The sequence below is a fragment of the Mesoplodon bidens genome, assembly GCF_964165515.1.
Source record: "Mesoplodon bidens genome assembly, chromosome: 1".
In the NCBI taxonomy this organism is placed as follows: domain Eukaryota; kingdom Metazoa; phylum Chordata; class Mammalia; order Artiodactyla; family Ziphiidae; genus Mesoplodon; species Mesoplodon bidens.
In genome coordinates, this window is record NC_138176.1 from 160,886,967 (window position 1) to 160,907,863 (window position 20,897).

Below are 20,897 nucleotides of genomic sequence, written 5' to 3' on the forward strand. Positions count from 1 at the left end.
CCAAGAGGCCTGGGTACGAGCGCAGGTCACTGTCCATGCCCCCTTTCCGGGGAGCCTGTGCAGCCCGTCACTGCCGGGTCCCCGGATCCTGGGATGGCTTCACTGGGACAGCGCACAGCGCGCCTTGGGCTGGTGCAACGTCATGCCGGCCTCTGCCACCGCAGGCTCGCCCTGCACTCCGTACCCCTTCCTCCCCTGGGGCCTGAGTGAGCCAGAGTCCCCGAATCAGCTGCTCCTTTAACCCCATCCTGTCTGAGCGAAGAACAGAAACCCTCCTGCGATCTAGACGAAGAGGCGGGGCCAAATCCAAAGCTGGGACCCGGGAGCTGTGAGAATAAAGAAGAGAAAGGGAAATCTCTCCCAGCAGTCTCAGAAGCAGTGGATTAAAGCTCCACAATCAACTTGATGTACCCTGCATCTGTGGAATACACGAATAGACAACGAATCATTCCAAATTGAGGAACCGTGTGGACGAAAGGCTCTTGGTGCTGCAGCCAGGAGTCAGTGCTGTGCCTCTGAGGTGGGAGAGCCAACTTCAGGACACTGGTGCACAAGAGACCTCCCAGCTCCACGTAATATCAAACGGTGAAAATCTCCCAGAGATCTCCATCTAACCACGAGCACCCAGTTTCACTCAATGACCAGCAAGCTACAGTGCTGGACACCCTATACCAAACAACTAGCAAGACAGGAACACAACTCCACCCATTAGCAGAGAGGCTGCCTAAAATCATAATAAGGCTACAGACACCCCAAAACACACCACCAGACGTAGAAGTGTCCACGAGAAAGACAAGATCCAGGCTCATCCACCACAACACAGGCACTAGTCCCCTCCACCAGGAAGCCTACACAACCCACTGAACCAACCTTAGCCACCGGGGACAGACACCAAAAACAACGGGAACAACAAACCAGCAGCCTGCAAAAAGTAGACCCCAAACACAGTAAGAGAAGCAAAATGAAAAGACACAAAAACACACAACAGGTGAAGGAGCAAGATTAAAACCCATCAGACTTAACAAAGGAAGAGGAAATAGGCAGTCTACCTGAAAAAGAATTCAGAATAATGATAGTAAAGATGATCCAAAATCTTGGAATTAGAATAGACAAAATGCAAGAAAAAGTTAACAAGGACCTAGAAGAACTAAAGATGAATCAAGCAATGATGAGCAAAACAATAAATGAAATTAAAAATACTCTAGATGGGATCAATAGCAGAATAACTGAGGCAGAAGAACGGATAAGTGAGGTGGAAGATAAAATAGAGGAAATAACAGCTGCAGAGAAGAATAAAGAAAAAAGAATGAAAAGAACTGAGGACAGTCTCAGAGACCTCTGGAACAACATTAAACACACCAACATTTGAATTATAGGGGGTCCAGAAGAAGAAGAGAAAAAGAAAGGGACTGAGAAAATATTTGAAGAGATTACAGTTGAAAACTTCCCTAATATAGGAAAGGAAATAGTTAATCAAGTCCAGGAGGCACAGAGAGTCCCATACAGAATAAATCCAAGGAGAAATATGCCAAGACACATATTAAACAAACTATCAAAAATTAAATACAAAGAAAACCTATGAAAAGCAGCAAGGGAAAAACAACAAATAACACACAAGGGAATCCCCATAAGGTTAACAGCTGATCTTTCAGCAGAAACTCTGCAAGCCAGAAGGGACAGGCAGGACAATTTAAAGTAATGAAGGAGAAAAACCTGCAATCAAGATTACTTTACCTAGCAAGGATCTCATTCAGATTTGATGGAGAAATTAAAACCTTTACAGACAAGCAAAAGCTGAGAGAGTTCAGCACCACCAAACCAGCTTTACAACAAATGCTAAAGGAACTTCTCTAGGCAAGAAACACAAGAGAAGGAAAAGACCTACAATAATGAGCCCAAAACAATTAACAAAATGGGAATAGGAACATGCATATTGATAATTACCTTAAATATAAATGGACTAAACGCTCCCAACAAAGACACAGATTGGCTGAATGGATACAAAAACAAGACACATATATATGCTGTCTGCAAGAGACCCATTTCAGACCTAGAGATACATACAAACTGAAAGTGGGGGATGGAAAAAGATATTCCATGCAAATGGAAATCAAAAGAAAGCTGGAGTAGCAATTCTCATATCAGACAAAATAGACTTTAAAATAAAGACTATTAGAAGAGACAAAGAAGGACACTACATAATGATCAAGGAAACGATCCAAGAAGAAGATATAACAATTGTAAATATTTATGCACCCAACACAGGAGCACCTCAATACATAAGGCAAATACTAACAGCCATAAAAGGGGAAATCAACAGTACCACATTCATAGTAGGGGACTTCAACACCCCACTTTCACCAATGGACAGATCATCCAAAATGAAAATAAATAAGGAAACACAATCTTTAAATGATACATTAAACAAGATGGACTTAATTGATATTTATAGGACATTCCATCCAAAAACAACAGAATACACATAGTTCTCAAGTGCTCATGGAACATTCTCCAGGATAGATCATATCTTGGGTTACAAATCAAGCCTTGGTAAATTTAAGAAAATTGAAATTGTATCAAGTATCTTTTCCGACCACAACACTATGAGACTAGATATCAATTACAGGAAAAGAGCTGTAAAAAATACAAACACATGGAGGCTAAACAATACACTACTTAATAATGGAGTGATCACTGAAGAAATCAAAGAGGAAATAAAACAATAACTAAAAACAAATGACAATGGAGACACGATGGCCCAAAACCTATGGGATGCAGCAAAAGCAGTTCTAAGAGGGAAGTTTATAGCAATACAATCCTACCTTAAGAAACAGGAAACATCTCGAGTAAACAACCTGACTTGCACCTGAAGCAATTAGAGAAGGAAGAACAAAACACCCCCAAAGTTAGCAAAAGGAAAGAAATCATAGAAATCAGATCAGAAATAAATGAAAAAGAAATGAAGGAAACGATAGCAAAGATTAATAAAACAAAAAGATGGTTCTTTGAGAAGATAAACAAAATTGATAAACCATTAGGCAGACTCATCAAGAAAAAAAGGGAGAAGACTCAAATCAATAGAATTAGAAATGAAAAAGGAGAAGTAACAACTGACACTGCAGAAATACAAAAGATCATGAGAGATTACTACAAGCAACTCTATGCCAAGAAAATGGACAACCTGGAAGAAATGGAGAAATTCTTAAAAATGCACAAACTGCCAAGCCTGAATCAGGAAGAAATAGAAAATATGAACAGACCAATCACAAGCACTGAAATTGAAACTGTGATTAAAAATCTTCCAATAGGGGGCTTCCCTGGTGGCGCAGTGGTTGAGAGTCCGCCTGCCGATGCAGGGGACACGGGTTCGTGCCCCGGTCTGGGAAGATCCCACATGACGCAGAGCGGCTGGGCCCGTGAGCCATGGCCGCTGAGCCTGTGCGTCCGGAGCCTGTGCTCCGCAAGGGGAGAGGCCACAACAGTGAGAGGCCCGCCTACTGCAAAAAAAAAAAAAAAAAAAAAATCTTCCAACAAACAAAAGCCCAGGACCAGATGGTTTCACAGGCGAATTCTATCAAACATTTAGAGAAGAGCTAACACCTATCCTTCTCAAACTCTTCCAACATATAGCAGAGGGAGGAACACTCCCAAACTCATTCCACGAGGCCACCATCACCTTGATGTCAAAACCAGACAAGGATGTCACAAAGAAAGAAAACTACAGGCCAATATCACTGATGAACATAGATGCAAAAATCTTCAACAAAATACTAGCAAACAGAATCCAACAGCACATTAAAAGGATCATACACCATGATCAAGTGGGGTTTATTCCAGGAATGCAAGGATTCTTCAATATATGCAAATCAATCAATGTGATACACCATATTAACAAATTGAAGGAGAAAAACCATATGATCATCTCAATAGATGCAGAGAAAGCTTTCGACAAAATTCAACACTCATTTATGATAAAAACCCTGCAGAAAGTAGGCATAGAGGGAAGTTTCCTCAACATAACAAAGGCCATATATGACAAACCCACAGCCAACATCGTCCTCAATGGTGAAAAACTGAAACCATTTCCACTAAGATCAGGAACAAGATAAGGCTGCCCACTCTCACCACTCTTATTCAACATAGTTTTGGAAGTTTTAGCCACAGCCATCAGAGAAGAAAAGGAAATAAAAGGAATCCAAATCGGAAAAGAAGAAGTAAAGCTGTCACTGTTTGCAGATGACATGATACTATACATAGAGAATCCTAAAGATGCTACCAGAAAGCTACTAGAGCTAATCAATGAATTTGGTAAAGTAGCAGGATACAAAATTAATGCACAGAAATCTCTGGTATTCCTGTACACTAATGATGAAAAATCTGAAAGTGAAATCAAGAAAACACTCCCATTTACCATTACAACAAAAAGAATAAAATATCTAGGAATAAACCTACCTAAGGAGACAAAAGACCTGTATGCAGAAAATTATAAGACACTGATGAAAGAAATTAAAGATGATACAAATAGATGTAGTGATATACCATGTTCCTGGATTGGAAGAATCAATACTGTGAAAATGACTCTACTACCCAACTCCATCTACAGATTCAATGCAATCCCTATCAAACTACCACTGGCATTTTTCACAGAACTAGAACAAAAAATTTCAAAATTTGTATGGAAACACAAAAGACCCCGAATAGCCAAAACAATCTTGAGAACGAAAAACGGAGCTGGAGGAATCAGGCTCCCTGACTTTAGACTATACTACAAAGCTACAGTAATCAAGACAGTATGGTACTTGCACAAAAACAGAAAGATAGATCAATGGAACAGGACAGAATGCCCAGAGATAAACCCACGCACATATGGTCACCTTATCTTTGATAAAGGAGGCAAGAATGTACAGTGGAGAAAGGACAACCTCTTCAATAAGTGGTGCTGGGAAAACTGGACAGGTACATGTAAAAGTATGAGATTAAATCATTCCCTCACACCATACTCAAAAATAAGCTCAAAATGGATTAAAGACCTAAATGTAAGGCCAGAAACTATCAAACTCTTAGAGAAAAACATAGACAGAACACTCTATGACATAAATCACAGCAAGATCATTTTTGACCCACCTCCTAGAGAAATGGAAATAAAAACAAAGATAAACAAATGGGGTCTAATGAAACTTCAAAGCTTTTGCACAGGAAAGGAAACCATAAAAAAGATGAAAAGATATCCCCCAGAATGGGAGAAAATATTTGCAAATGAAGCAACTGAGAAAGGATTAATCTCTAAAATTTATAAGCAGCTCAATAGCAAAAAAACAAACAACCCAATACAAAAATGGGCAGAAGACCTAAATAGACATTTCTCCAAAGAAGATATACAGACTGCCAACAAACACATGAAAGAATGCTCGACATCATTAATCATTAGAGAAATGCAAATCAAAAGTACAATGAGATATCATCTCACACCAGTCAGAATGGCTATCATCAAAAAATCTAGAAACAATAAATGCTGGAGAGAGTGTGGAGAAAAGGGAACCCTCTTGCACTGCTGGTGGGAATGTGAATTGATACAGCCACTATGGAGAACAGTATGGAGGTTCCTTAAAAAACTACAAATAGAACTACCATATGACCCAGCAATCCCACTACTGGGAATATACCCTGAGAAAACCATAATTCAAAAATAGTCATGTACCAAAATGTTCATTGCAGCTCTATTTACAATAGCCCGGAGATGGAAACAACCTAAGTGTCCATCATCCGATGAATGGATAAAGAAGATGTGGCTCATATATACAATGGAATATTACTCAGCCATAAAAAGAAACGAAATTGAGCTATTTGTAATGAGGTGGATAGACCTAGAGTCTGTCATACAGAGTGAAGTAAGTCAGAAAGAGAAAGACAAATACCGTATGCTAACACATATATATGGAATTTAAAAAAAAAATGTCATGAAGAACCTAGGGGTAAAACGAGAATAAAGACACAGACCTACTTGAGAATGGACTTGAGGATATGGGGAGGGGGAAGGGTAAGCTGTGACAAAGCAAAAGAGAGGCATGGACATATATACACTACCAAACGTAAGGTAGATAGCTAGTGGGAAGCAGCCGCAGAGCACAGGGAGATCAGCTCGGTGCTTTGTGACCGCCTGGAGGGGTGGGATGGGGAGGGTGGGAGGGAGGGAGATGCATGAGGGAAGGGATGTGGGAACAGATGTATATGTATGACTGATTCACTTTGTTATAAAGCAGAAACTAAAAAAAAAAAAAAAAAAAACCAAAACGAGTCATGTACCAAAATGTTCATTGCAGCTCTATTTACAATAGCCCGGAGATGGAAACAACCTAAGTGTACATCATCGGATGAATGGATAAAGAAGATGTGGCACATATATACAATGGAATATTACTCAGCCATAAAAAGAAATGAAATTGAGCTATTTTTAATGAGGTGGATAGACCTAGAGTCTGTCATACAGAGTGTAGTAAGTCAGAAAGAGAAAGTCAAATACCGTATGCTAACACATATATATGGAATTTAAGAAAAAAAAATTTCATGAAGAACCTAGGGGTAAAACAGGAATAAAGACACAGACCTACTTGAGAATGGACTTGAGGATTTGGGGAGGGGGAAGGGTAAGCTGTGACAAAGCGAGAGAGAGGCATGGACATATATACACTACAAAACATAAAATAGATAGCTAGTGGGAAGCAGCTGCATAGCACAGGGAGATCAGCTTGGTGCTTTGTGACCGTCTGGAGGGGTGGGATAGGGAGGGTGGGAGGGAGGGAGACGCAAGAGGGAACGGATATGGGAACAGATGTATATGTATAGCTGATTCACTTTGTTATAAAGCAGAATCTAACACACCATTGTGAAGCAATTATACTCCAATAAAGTTGTAAAAAATAAAATAATAAATAAATAAATAAATAAATAAACAAACAAACAAACAAACCTGCTTTCACTTTACTGTGGCTAGCTCTTGAATTCTTTCCTACACAAGGCCAAGGACCCTCACTTGGCGGCCCGTCCCAGGGACTCACCCGAGACCTGGGGTATGACCATCGACTTGCACCCCAGTTTTCCTGCAACAACAGGATCCTAAGTTCAATAATGGTCAGCTAACAGACAAAGCTGGCCTAATCGCATTTCTATGACCAACTCTTTGTAATTTTTCACCTCCCTGACTCTGTCAAGCCCCCACTGTTTCCCCTCCCTACTCCCTCATTCTCCTTTTAAAACTCCCAGTCACCTCTGTAAGAATGGAAGTTGGGTTCAGTTCAAACTGGATTCTCTTCCGTAATGCAACAGTATATTACTGATCAAAAGTCTGTCCTTACTACTTTAACTAGACTCTGGCTTTATCTTTGACAGGTTCAGATACAAAGAAGCCCTCCATCACTGCATTTGTTTTTACAGTGATGGGATAATACTCGTTAGAAATCATTAGCAAAATCATTCACCCTGTTTCTGAAAAGAACAATCCCTACACACAGCCATGATTACAAGTTTAACAAAACTTTGCTGGGAAGCAATTCTGATTTATGAACTCTGCATTAAACATCTAAGTACATCTGTCACGCAGAGCATAATGGCGACTTCTGGGGTAATGATTTCCTAAAATCACAAATGATGTTTAAATTCCCAGTGATTCAAGCATTTGGAGGGGTGTCAATGTGTCCTGGGTGATTGCGTATTATACTCAAATACTAGGTTTATATCATGGCCTTTGTGCTTTTGTTTTGTGTCTCAGAATCTGGAAGTGCAGTCTGGTGGGGGACAAAGAATTGCTACCCAGATAGGAATCTTCCAGTATGTCTTATATGGCATTTGTGAAATGGAGCCGGACCCTGTGGGGCCCTGCCAGATACAAATCCTTTATGTGTCCTCATTTCTTGTTTGTAGGAAATAGGCTTCATTCAGCTTCCTTGACCCTCCCTTAGTTCCAAAGAGCAGATTCAAACAGTTACTAATCAGGGAAGGGAGGGAATGCAGAAACAAAGAGAAGCAGTCAAGAAACAATAGTGTTGCATGGGACAGGGGCCTGGTTCCTTCTCATGAAATATTCATAACGATATCTTTGAGTTTTTCTGCAGGAACTAAGGCCCCTACCTAGGTAGAGGATGGCAACTTCAGGCTGAACACCAAATTCCTGGACTACCACCCAGTTACCTCACCACAAACCAATCAGAAGAAAGTCTGCACACAGTGGAAGATTACAAAGACACTGATTCCTTGCCCCTCCCACCCCACCCCACCAATGATTCGATTCTCTCTTAAAAACTTCCACGGAGCAAAATCTTGGGAGTTACACTTGTCTCTGGAGTATTGGCTTTCTTTCGAGCTGCAAGCAGCAGGACCTTTTGGGGAACATTTGCTTGTCTTTAATTTAGTGTTTTGTAATATAACTCAGAAATTTTTAAAACCACTTTAGAAAGAATGTAGGATTCAAAGAGCTTGCATTGATTTAACTTCAAGTTCTGGTATCTGTTTAAGGCCTGGTGTTAGGAAGTCCCAACTCTGGGACCACAACTCTTCCCTCCCATGTTTCTGACCTTTGATTTCGCTCACACCCCTTAACTCAGAGTTGCCTGAACATAGCATGTATTCTTAGGATTCCATGGGTTTATCCTTTCTCTTTGTTCTAGTCTTGTATTCTTTGCTCTTTGACTCTCTGATGAACCTTTCATATTCTTCAAAATCCTGTTCAAGCCTGGATTTTGGGCTGCCTCCACTTCTGCCCCCACCACCTCCCTTTGGTCTCTTCTCCAATCTCTGCTGCAATATCAACCATCTCATCCTACAAGCCTCCTCTGGATGTCTGTATTTTTTACCCTATCAGTTTCCTACAGTAGGGAAAAATGTACCCCTAGTGCCCAGCGCAATTTCTGACAAGTAAGGATTCAGTAAGAGATTATGGAACAAACAACTGAAGCTCTTTTTGCTTCCAGAGATCAATTACATTACAGATTGTAATCAAGAGCTGAGATTTAATTTTTCTTCCTTTTATCCAGTACTTGTGTGCACACACGAAAATGCAACATGATTTAAGGAAAAATCTACAGAGTACTGAAAAAAATATGCAAGTCTGATCACAGGCTCCCCATCCCCTCTGGACTGGAAGCACTGAGATGGACTGTGGGAAGAGACGTATAGACATGTAACTTACATTTTGCAGCTGGACATGATTCTTCACCAAGTTCTCTGACTTTGCCATTGTGCTGGATGCTTTGAGACTGTAGTTTTTACTGTTATGTGGCTCTTTCAGTTGCTCTTGAATTTGTTTAGCTTGTTTCCTGCAGGTTTAAATAAATCCATGTATAAATAGTTACATAAATTTATTCTATTCATATTTTTTGAGGTTCATTCATTCCCAACATCTATATTTGTCATTTGCTAAAGCTAGATAAACTCACTTAACAAAGAGAATCCTCCTTTCATCTTCAACCCCACCAAGAAATACTGGCATTATCTGTTATCAGCCAGGATTCACACCCAGTGGCACTCCAAAGGCAGATAGAAATGTAATTCCTTGTCCTGTCCCTATTGGATGCAAGAGGTCCCTATCCCTGAGTGCTCAACTGAAAAGAATTAGGAATGCTTTGAAGAAGTGACAACTGGAAATCTTTGAAGCTTGGACCTAACAACCACATATAACATACTTGCAAAGTTACATTTATATTTGTCCAATTCAAATAAGTGTGGCTTGACTGCATAGCTTCCACATATACCATAACAGGGGTATATTTTCTTTTTTACAGTTTAGAAACAGTTCATTTATTTTTACCATCAGCCCTGAATGTAGATTTTTATTAGAACTTTTGTAAATAATAAAAATTGTTAACTCTTAAAGAGCACCTACTATGTGCCAAGCATCATTTTAAGTGTTTTACATGTCTCAACTTACTTATTCTTCACGATAATTCGTGTGCGATGAGGCATTAATCCTATACTCATTTAACAGATGAGAAAACCGAGGCACAGAGAAGTTAAATAATTTGCCCAAAGTCACATAGCTAGTAAGTGGTAGAGCTGGATTTGAACCCAGCGAGTATGGCTGTGTACTTTGCACTTTGAGCCACCGCTCACAACTGTCAAACCACTTGCCCATGGTCATGCATCTTCTTGATAGGAAGGCTGAGATTATTCTCAGGTTTTGGACTCCAAGTAAAATATTTCTGCAGATGTGGAGTGACTGTTGTTCTGACCATTCAGTGGCTATATCAGAAGGATGTGACAATTACTGGCTTATTAGCTGCTCTCTCCCAAGAGCTCTACAGCAATTATCTATCAGCAGAAGACTCAGTACCTATAAAATGAACAAACAAAAAAGCAAACAAACTTTGCAGAATCATCCCCCCTAGACTTTTTTGCCTCTTCTCCAAGGTCCGTGCCTAGGAGAGAGCCTTTGGTGGAGACTGTGCACCATCTCTTGCAGTGAGATTTTCCAGGTAGAGACAGCACTCTATACACCATGGGCTCGAGTTATCACAGTGACTGAGATTTGAATTCTGGCTCTGCCACCCCCCAGCTTTGCTTTGATTCCCCAAATCAAAATGATTGATTTCCAAAACTTCTCTGAACCTCAGTTTCCTCATCTGTCAATGGAGTTTGGAAAAGCTCTCTTCCATAAATATTGTGGAAACTAAATGTGAGAACACATGCTTAATTTTATGGGCAGATGCTGCAGAGGAATTAGAACACTGGCTTCAAGATAAAAGAAGAGATCTTGTTAATTGCCTCTCTCACAGGCAAGTCACAGTATTTGCTACAGGATTTGGAGGCTTGGAGCATCATTATCTCCTCTGAATTTACAATACTGGTGTGATGTAGCTCTGTTTAAATATTTATTTTATCTTTTCAATCATTTGGGGGGGCTTTTATCTCAGTTGCTTTAATGCACTTCTAATAATCTATCTACTTCCTAACAGCTAATCTGTAGCCTATTGTTAGAAACAAATCTATCATATCAGCATTTTAAGAAGCACATGTTAGCCACAAAATCCTATCAGGGATTCACTGATGAAGCAAACTGGAGATGAGGAAGTTCTACTGAGTGAATCATCATGAAGTAGTAAAAGGGGGCTTGGCACAGAGTCAGGACACAATTAATTTCCTAAGAATTAAATAGTAGAAATGTTAACGATCTTTTCAGTAATTCCATAATTTGGCGTCTGGGAAATGTAAAATTCTAAAGGAATATTCCTGATAAAAATTTCTGACTGCATTTCCTAAATCCTTTTTATAATTTGCTTTTCTTTACTCTCTTCTTGCTCCCGTACTGACTCACTAGTATTCCAGAATAAATGGGCTTTCTTTTCTGAACCTGCCTCCTTCCCCATCATCCCTCTGATCTCCCAAGCACACACATTTTTGCTCTTTCCTCCTCCCCTCAGCAAATGGGACCAAAGGAAGTGAGAAGCGTCTGCCTGCAATACCATTAGCTCTCTCATGAGAGCAGTTGCTCTGGGGAAGACAAGACACGGGCATTTCGCACTGGAACCCACTAGCCTAACAATGTCAGTCTGATTCTATAGTTCAGTGAGCTTTAAGTTGCTCTGGCTCAATTCATCAGAAAGAAATGAGGTGTAAAGTGGTGGAATATCAGGCATCACCAGTCCATCGGGAGATGTTTTTTGTAATGTTGCAGGTTGCCTTCCTGGGGAAGCAGATACTGAGATGGAGATAGCGTGCAGGATTTTTATTAGGGAGGGCTCTTTGGATCAACGTCTGTGGAAATGAAGGGAAGGAAGCAGGACTGGGCAGAGGGAGAAGTTGGAATGTGATACAGTCTCAGTGAAAACCTCTGCAAATCCCACGGGGAGCTCTGAAACTGGCATGGCCTTGCACCCCAAGTTGGGGCAAAGGTCTAGGCCTTCAAAGCTTCACATTGACCTGTCATTGGATGCTGGCTATCTTGGGTCAGGTAACTCTTTTTTTTTTTTTTTTTTGTGGTACGCGGGCCTCTCACTGTTGTGGCCTCTCGCGTTGCGGAGCACAGGCTCCGGACGTGCAGGCTCAGTGGCCATGGCTCACGGGCCCAGCTGCTCCGCGGCATGTGGGATCTTCCCAGACCGGGGCACGAACCCGTGTCCCCTGCATCGGCAGGCGGACTCTCAACCGCTGCGCCACCAGGGAAGCCCTCAGGTAACTCTTATAGCTATGTACTAGCAGCTGGGGGGACTAAGACCGCCACAGCTGAAGAGAATCATAGCATCATATCAGAACATCCGTTGCCTGTCCTTAAAAGCCTTGCTTTGTGATCTAAAATCTCTTACTTCAGAGGGTGATAACCTATAGTCAGGGCAAGTTAGGAGCACATCTGCTTTCTACTGGTTTTTCCTCCTGTGCTTTCCCGGTTGTGATAATTATTTGTCCCTGGAACAAATTATTCTGCTCCTGGAACATCTCTTCTCCTATTCTGATTCCATTTTTAGAGTTGAATCATGTCCTGCATTTCCAAAGTCTACTAAGGGCTCCCAGCCTTACACTTCTTAGCCCATATGAGTTAAAAGCAAAAAGAAAACCTAGAATAATTTATAATTGCTATGTGAGCCGTATCAGTCAGATATGAAAGGCTCAATTAATAGTTCAATTAACTACTTATAGGAATATATGGGCTTACTGGGAGTGAGGAGAAAAGAATTTCTTTCAGTGTGCCCTTCAAAGCCCTTGTTGGGGTTCAATTAACTCAGTCAGAAAATCCCCTAAATTCAGGAAGGTGCTGCTCACTCCTACCTCTTCATGTTACCTACGTTCAAACTTTCATCAGCTAACAATGTGCTGTAATATTCCATCGGGTGAGGTCATGCCATACCACGGGAGACAAGAGAATGGAGAAAGGACCAGAGTGTCAGCATCTGAAGGATTATGGGAAGGAAAACATACATAAGAGAATGTTTTCTGAAGGATTATGGGAAGGAAAACATACATAAGAGAATGCAAGAGAATACAAGCTTTTGGGTAAGTCCTGACTCTCTCTGGGAAGTGTATATTCTAGTACATTGGATCACTCTGTACTATTTTCATGGTAATTCTGCAAATCTAAACCTATTCTGAAATAGTCTATTAAAAAATAATAGTCACTAATTCTGGATTCATACCCGAGTTTCCATTATTTTTTAAAATCATTCATCACTGTTCTTTTTAAAGATCAACATATACAACATGAAGACAGGTATCACAGACTGTATTTGGAAATTGGTCCATATTTAGAAGAGCAAATGGGTAGAATAAATACAGGTCCAATATAAAGCAATTACATGTTGGTTTGGATTTCCGACAAGCTGTAGGAACAGAATCTGTGTCAAATTCTCAAGGCCTGCATACGTTCCAAGAAACCAAGGAACTTAATATTTTTATCTGCATTTCTTATTTTAACTGTAGATTATGTCATTTACATAAATAAGATACCTCTACCAAAGTTATGTGGAGTAAATATATATGTATATACACATACATACTTATATACATATATATGTATATTTTTAATTCTACCTTATTAGCCCCCCAAAAACAGTGCTTTTGGCAGAAGGTTTGGTTTCTTGGCAAGGTAAGTGTAGGGCATATTCTAGACGTGCATACTAAATGGTGAAGCAAAGTAGATTTTACAGTATTCATACTTCATATTTGGCTAAAACCTTGATGGGTAGCAGGTAAAAACACTATAAAAAGAAATTGTTTGGTTTTTTTTTCAATGAAAGGCTAGATACTAGTTGATAATATTTATGTCTATAGCAGTGACCTCTCTTTTCAGAAGAGTTATTAACCCCTTAGTGACAGGCAAATGTTGAGCCATTAATTCTGGCAGGCAATCAAAAGTGCAAAGAACACAGAATGTTCATGATCACAGAGAGGAATGATCACTATGTGCATCAAAGATAAACCACACACACACATGCATGCACACACTGTACACATTCACCACAGGCTACAAAAGATTGAGAGTTACTTATGGAAGTCTGATGGACACAATTTGCACAAAATCCCTCTGCCTGGAGCTCAGACTGAGTACTGAGCTCAGCACTTTAAAGAAAGACAAAGTACTTCTTCTGAGAAGTAACCTTTTAACACTGAGAGAAATGGTCTTACTTGCTTTTGAAGTAGAATGCTGCACAGAACATGCCCACGATGACAATTCCAAAGATGATACATGAAATTGAGAGCACCTGCCTCTGATAAACTTCTTCACTCTCTGTGAATTTGAAAAAGAGAAGTAGAGTGGATGTTAGCATGGCACAGCAGAGACAATCTCCGTCCTTGTACTTTTGAACTGGTAGGAGCCTTTCAAAGCAAAGTTTTGTTCCTGTCATGAATAGGAAAACATAAGGACGTTATGATTCAGTTTCTTTGCAATGGTCTATAGGACAGCTGCTTTTATTTTATTTTATTTTTGTATGTGCATGGCTAAATCAGAACTCATACACAGATACCACAGTTATGAATCTTATTATCAAAATATATTTCATGACTTGAGAACATACTGGGAACATACATTTTAAAAATTATGGTGGGACCCAAAATAATCTGCTATCAGAACTTTCCTATGCCAGTGATGACTTCCAATTTATGTGATACTGATGCCACTGAATTTTCTGATTTTGTCCCTGGCCATCAGTTTCCCGTTCATCCACCCATTACTATGATTGACATCATTAATGAAAGAGAACTTCGATATACATGTGAATATTTACTCATTCCTCAATACCAATGATCTGGCACAGTAACCTCAACCTCTACTACCAAGGTCATATCTTAGAGCATCTTATATTGCAAAAAGTGACAAGAATTCAAAAACAAGCATTTCACTTTTCAGACACTGGCATTTACACTTCTAGCTCGTTTTCTGAAATATGTCCACTGAAACAGTTCTTCCATCTCATCAAGACCTTTTTATCCATAGATCTCAGAACTTTCTTTCTGTTAATTATCCTCCTCTTGTCTTCATTTCTCTCTTTATACAGCATAGAGACTATAGTCTTTCCCTTTCTTTTCTTCCTTCCTTCCTCCCTCCCTTCCTTTCTTTCTTTCATTCTCCCTCTCTCCTCCTCCCTTTTTCCTTCCCTTCCCTTCTTTTCATTCTCCCTCCCTCCATCCCTCCTTCCCTCTCTCTCTCCTTTCCTTCTTTCCTGAGATCATGCACTATATCCTTTCTTCAGATACGACTGTACATTTTAAAGTTTTTTCCTGCAACAGTGTATTGGGAAGCAATGTATTAGAAGAACTATCCTCTCTTCTCTCCCCTCTTAGGCTTTATTTACATTTTCAATGTGTTTATTCAGACTGGAGTATCAAAAAACAGAAAGTAAACTTAAGAGAAATACCACATTATCCACATTTCTGATTAAATGAAAAGGGGCAATCGTGTGGCGCTGGCAAGCCTTGGTTGACATTTAAATTTTGAAAGGTTCAAATTAAAGAGATAAAAAAACATGTCATTGAGACCTTGTTTGGGCATCTTGCCATCTTAAAGAATGTCATCCTTTCCATCCACATCTGTACGCTCATTAAATCTTCCAACTGAATTTGGAAACAAGTAAGTAGATGTACCAACTTATAAAGAATTCCATTTCACTTAATTGCTGTGAATTGATGACTCTAATGGAATAAGCATGATTTACATATAATAATCTACCCCACCCTGCTTCTGCCAATAAAAAGAACTACGAAAATGGTGGATAACAATACCTATTAAAATAAAAGAAATAAGACTGTATCCACTAAACAATGATCTCCGCATAACATCTGCTGGGTGTTTTTTTGTTTGTTTGTTTGTTTTTGTTTTTTTGCAGTATGCAGGCCTCTCACTGTTGTGGCCTCTCCCGTTGTGGAGCACAGGCTCCAGACGCACAGGCTCAGCGGCCATGGCTCACAGGCCCAGCTGCTCTGCAGCATGTGGGATCCTCCCAGACCAGGGCACGAACCCGTGTCCCCTGCATCGGCAGGCGGACTCTCAACCTCTGCGCCACCAGGAAAGCCCTTTGTTAGTTTTTAAAGCTAGTCAAATATAGCCTGGGGAAATGCATAAAATCACTTCTGAGTTCAAAATCAAGAGTGAAATTAAAACTCCAAAGACTGCGAGTGGATTTATAGACCCAGGTGTAGTTACCATGATGGTGCTCTCAATGCCTTTGATTCAGAGTGCTACACAAGAACCAGCACACTGAGGAGCAGGAAGCAAGGGGTTGGGAGTCTGGCAATTTTGGATCTGACTTTAATTTTAGCCACCTTTCATATGAGTAACCAAAGGTATACTACTTTACCTTTATAAATTTCAATTTTCTGTCTAAATAAAGGCAATGATATGAAATGCTGACTGTAATAAATGTTATAACAAGGAGGTATAAAATCCTTGGAAAATTGACCTAATCATAGAGACCAGAGATTTTAAGTATAAAATAGGATCCAACTAGGCAAGAAGAATGGGGATGGGCAAAGTGGTCCAGGAAGAGAAGACAGCTTGTGCAAAGGCCCTGTGGTAGGAGATAAAATGGCATGTTCAGGAATCTGGAAGTTATTTACCCTACCCCAGGGCCTTTGCACAAGTTATTTTCTATACTCTCCCAGCTTAGCGGAGCAACACAGAAACAACAGGAACATGGTATACAGTGAACATGTCTTTACAATAGCAGGAAGGTACTGAAAAATTTGAAAGAAGAGGAGTGTGATGTGATAATATTTACATTTATTTTTCCTGCAATTTACAGAAAAGATTAGAAGGGATAAAGTAAATGCTGAGTCCTGTTAGAAGGCCATTACAACAGCGTAGACATGATGGATGTTTCTATGATAATAGTAACAACCATGGTGGACAGTAAACAGAAGTGAAAAGCAGTTAGGTTTTTTTAAATAAATTTATTTATTTTTGGCTGCGTTGGGTCTTCATTGCTGCACGTAGGCTTTCTTTAGTTGCTGTGAGTGGGGACTACTCTTTGTTGAGGTGCACGGGCTTCTCATTGCAGTGGCTTCTCTTGTTACGGAGCATGGACTCTAGGAGCACAGGCTTCAGTAATTGTGGCTCGTGGGCTCTAGAGCGCAGGCTCAGTAGTTGTAGGGCATGGGTTTAGCTGCTCCGCATCATGTGGGATCTTCCCTGACCTGGGCTCGAACCTGTGTCCCCTGCATTGGCAGGCAGATTCTTAACCACTGAGCCACTAGGGAAGCCCAGCAGTTAGGCTGAAAATACTTAAGGGACTAGACAAGGATGCTCTTAACTAAGATGGAGCTTATTGGAGGGGGATCAGACTTGAAAGGAAAGATATCAAATTCAGCTTTGGAGTTGGTGAATTTTAAAAGCCTATAAGATAGCCAAGTGGCAGTGTAAAGTAGACATTTACATGTATAGATCTGGGTTAAGAGGAGGAGACAGGGTTCTGGATAAAAATATTTGGGGTTATGCATATACTGAAACCAAGTGTGTTGATAAGACAGCCCCAAGAGAAAATATAGAGTAAAAAGAGAATCTTAGGCATTCTATTCTAAGATAGAGCTTTGAGAGACTCCAAAATTTCATGGAAGTGTAAGACAAGGATCCTGCAGAGGGGATTAAAAAAAAAAAAACAAAAAAGGAGCAGCCAATCAGGCAAGAAAAAATAAATAAATAAAAGGAAAATAAAACAAACAACAATAATAAAACTTGATAGTGCCATGGAAGAAAAGATACAGGGTATTTTTCTAGAAAAACAGGCTACTAAATGCTTCTAAGAAGCCAAATAAAACAAAGTCCTTTAATTTAGTGATGTAGAGGTTACTGGAGAACCTGCATGAGCAAGTTAACGGAACCATGAAGGCAGCCCCCGTGGCTCCCGGGGTCCTCTGTCATGCATATCCCACGTACTGCAAGGTAAATGCACTTTCTCCAAACCTACCCTGTCTTCTACCACTTAGCCTGGATTTAGGATCTAGAATTCCAGCCTAACTCCTGAAAGCAGAGAATGCCTTACTTGTAATGAGGCAACCATGAACTTCACTGTACGGAAGTTGTGAGGATTGAGTGAGTTAGAATATACAGAGTATTGCAGTGCCTAACTTGGAGTAATCATTAAGTATTAGTCTGAACCAATATAAAATTTGCCATGGGGGTAATAAATGGCTGGACATTGGCCGTTTAATTTGGTTCTATCTAATATATGGTAGTTGTTGTTATTATTCTATGGAACATCAATATTTTTGCATTCCATTTTTTAAAAACCCAGATTATAAAGTCATTTATGAGGGCAAAATCAATCTTTGGCTCGACAGGAATTGGTAAAGTGTGTTTGCATTGTCTCCCAACTCTGTTCCATTTTCTCTTCTGTGGTGCACAGGACTCCCTCCTCTCTTTTCTTTTTGGTTTTGTTTTTTTGTTTTTGTTTTTGTGGTACGTGGGCCTCTCACTGTTGTGGCCTCTCCTGTTGTGGAGCACAGGCTCCGGACGCACAGGCTCAGCAACCATGGCTCACGGGCCCAGCTGCTCTGAGGCATGTGGGATCTTCCCAGACCGGGGCACGAACCCGTGTCCCCTGCATCGGCAGGTGGCCTCTCAACCACTGTACCACCAGGGAAGCCCTCCTCTCTTTTTATATGATCATATTTCATATTATAAAGGTGGAAAAAAGAGAAGGTAATAACATTATGGTGAATTTTTGGAAACTGACATTGGACCAAGTAGAAAGAATCCTTTTGGCAGGCAGCCTGGCCCAAGACTCTGAAAGACACCAGTGCTGCCCTATGCTAACCCCACTCTTCCCCTGAACCCACCTCACTCAGGGAGCAGTGTCGTTGGCCAGTCTTACCCCTCGGTTTAAACACCAGCTACAACTGTTCTTATCTTCTTTCAACCATTGTCTTTATCAGTAATGGGGAAAATACTACATATTTCACATATTTGTTTACAGATTCAATAGGAGAGCACAAAAAAAGTGTCCATCTAGTGGCATGTAATGGATACACAAAATGCCAGTTTCCTTCCTTTTCCCTTTTTCTCCTGAAGCCAGTGTTGAAGCAAAAAAACAAAACAAAACAACTGGCCTTTAAAATACTTTACTTCTCTAATGCAAAACTCACCTTACCCACAGGCAGTCAGTGACTTGCTGACTGTCAGTAGTTGTTGGAGGAATACTGAAGGAATTTATTTTACTGTCGTTTTATTTACTGATCATTCCTTGCACTTTGCCTCTTGTTAACTGAATTTTTCTACTAGTAGTTTTGAATTTCCTATCCAGATGTTTTAGCAGATGAAATTCATGTGATCCTACTTGAGGAGGGGCTGTGTCTTTTACATTCTCCCCCAAACAGACTCTCAGTGTGCTCCTGATCCCCAGAGACCCAGAATCCTTGGAAAACCTGTGGGTACAGCACTGTTTGCTAAACCAGACAGCTTACAGTTTAGGTCCTAGTATGCAAAGCTGCCTGAGGAAAATGCTTTTGGAAGCTGTAACTCTCTTTAGACTGCTAAAAGTCTCCCTGTGAATACTTGTTAAACTCTACTACATTTAAAAAAAAATTATGCCCACAGAAAATCATAGCTGCAGCTTTTATATACCATTTCCCTCTGGTTAGCTCTACGTTAAGGATAGAAGTGTGGGTGACCACATCCCTGTATATGTGAAGGAATGGGAAATGTTCTAAAAGGCAGCTCCACATCCCCTCCAAGTATGGAGCCCTGGGATCCCACTGCCTCTTGGGAATCATTCCTATGTACCATCAGTTTTTTGTTTTTTGTTTTTTGTTTTTTTTTTCTGCGGTATGTGGGCCTCTCACTGTTGTGGCCTCTCCCGTTGCGGAGCACAGGCTCCGGATGCGCAGGCTCAGCGGCCATGGCTCACGGGCCCAGCCGCTCCGCGGCATATGGGATCCTCCCGGACCGGGGCACGAACCCGTATCCCCTGCATCGGCAGGCGGACTCTCAACCACTGCGCCACCAGGGAGGCCCAACCATCAGTTTTAATTAAGTCTGTAAGAGATAAAACTCAAGCATGATTTCCTGAAATGTGTTGACATCCAAGTAATGTGAAGCTTAAACACGGAGACACACACACACACACACACACACACACCTGTAAGCCTGTAAGTCATATACAGGAGCAAAACTTTTCTGCCTAGACCACCTCATCGTCAACATATGCAAATAAGACCCTTTGTGATGCCACCAGTAGGTGTCAGTGCAAGCATGATTACTCTGACAGTTCATTATGAAAGTCAACCTAGCAATATCACCAGGGCTCCTTCTTATCCAAGTATTCATTATCGGAAACCCTGCAGATAAAAGTCTACAAAGAGGGCTTCCCTGGTGGCGCAGTGGTTGAGAGTCCACCTGCCGATTCAGGGGACACGGGTTCGTGCCCCGGTCTGGGAGGATCCCAATATGCCGCGGAGCGGCTGGGCCGCTGAGTCATGGCCGTTGAGCCTGCGCATCCGGAGCCTTTGCTCCACAACGGGAGAGGCCACGACAGTGAGAGGCCCACGTACCACAAAAAAAAAAAAAAAAAAAAAAGTCTACACAGAGAAGCAAAAGTCATTATAAGACAACAAGTTCACTAATGATCCCACCATTTATGAAATTAGTCTTCATCCTAGTTTTCCTCCCTGACTAATTCTAGCATTTATTTCTATTCATCAAGTCAACCTCATAATCTGGGTAGGTCAGTCTCTCCCTGATTGTAAGCCTATGAATTTTTGTCATAATTTTAACTGGATTAAGTTTAAGTGGATTTATTTCAGTTTTTATTATTCTTAGAACAGGAGAGCCTCCTCCTAATTTTGTTCTTAAAAACCAACAAATGTTGGAGATAGATTAAAATATTAGGAGCTTACAAGGAACTGCAAATGAACTGTGATCAGGAAAGAGAATGAAAGGAAAGAGAATATTTAGAATGTTAGAAACTGGGATTTGCACTTTTCTTGAA

General features: G+C 40.6%; 1 protein-coding gene across 7 annotated transcripts in view; it reads right to left on the bottom strand.

Moving 5' to 3' along the window:
- Nucleotides 1–20,897, bottom strand: part of NRG3 (neuregulin 3) — a gene marked incomplete at both ends in the record, with an annotated part of 1,088,387 nt that overhangs the window by 30,135 nt on the left and 1,037,355 nt on the right. For all 7 annotated transcript variants that reach the window (XM_081246708.1, XM_081246712.1, XM_081246711.1 and 4 more), the window contains 2 exons: nt 9,182–9,308; nt 14,104–14,206. In XM_081246708.1, coding sequence (XP_081102834.1) covers nt 9,182–9,308; nt 14,104–14,206 — 230 coding nt within the window. The remainder of the gene's footprint in view (nt 1–9,181; nt 9,309–14,103; nt 14,207–20,897) is intronic.